The sequence below is a fragment of the Pteropus alecto genome, unplaced genomic scaffold, assembly GCF_000325575.1.
Source record: "Pteropus alecto unplaced genomic scaffold, ASM32557v1 scaffold74, whole genome shotgun sequence".
Taxonomy (NCBI): domain Eukaryota; kingdom Metazoa; phylum Chordata; class Mammalia; order Chiroptera; family Pteropodidae; genus Pteropus; species Pteropus alecto.
Window position 1 is genome coordinate 108,476 of NW_006436291.1, and position 232 is coordinate 108,707.

The 232-nt window shown below is 76.7% G+C and overlaps 1 protein-coding gene across 1 annotated transcript in view; it reads right to left on the bottom strand.

Moving 5' to 3' along the window:
* Nucleotides 1–226, bottom strand: part of PAOX (polyamine oxidase) — a 10,704-nt gene extending 10,478 nt beyond the window's left edge. Inside the window, exon 1 of the mRNA XM_006912849.2 lies at nucleotides 7–226. Coding sequence (XP_006912911.1) covers nucleotides 7–154 — 148 coding nt within the window. The 5' untranslated portion in view covers nucleotides 155–226. The remainder of the gene's footprint in view (nucleotides 1–6) is intronic.
* Between the last annotated feature and the right edge of the window lie 6 nt (nucleotides 227–232).

Sequence of the window (232 nt, forward strand, 5' to 3'; positions counted from 1 at the left end):
CGGCGCGGGCCGTGGCCTCCAGGACCCGCAAGTGCGGGAAGGCCGGGTGGCGACAGAGCCTCTGCGCGGCGCCCAGCCCCGCGATGCCGCCGCCCACCACCAGCACCCGCAGGCCGCAGCCGGGGGCCTCGGCGTCGCCGCCACTCGACTGCATCGCGCCGTCTCGGGCAGTCTCCGCTCGTCCCGGTACGGGGCGGACGGAAGAGACCGGAGACAGGCCTGAGAAGGAGGG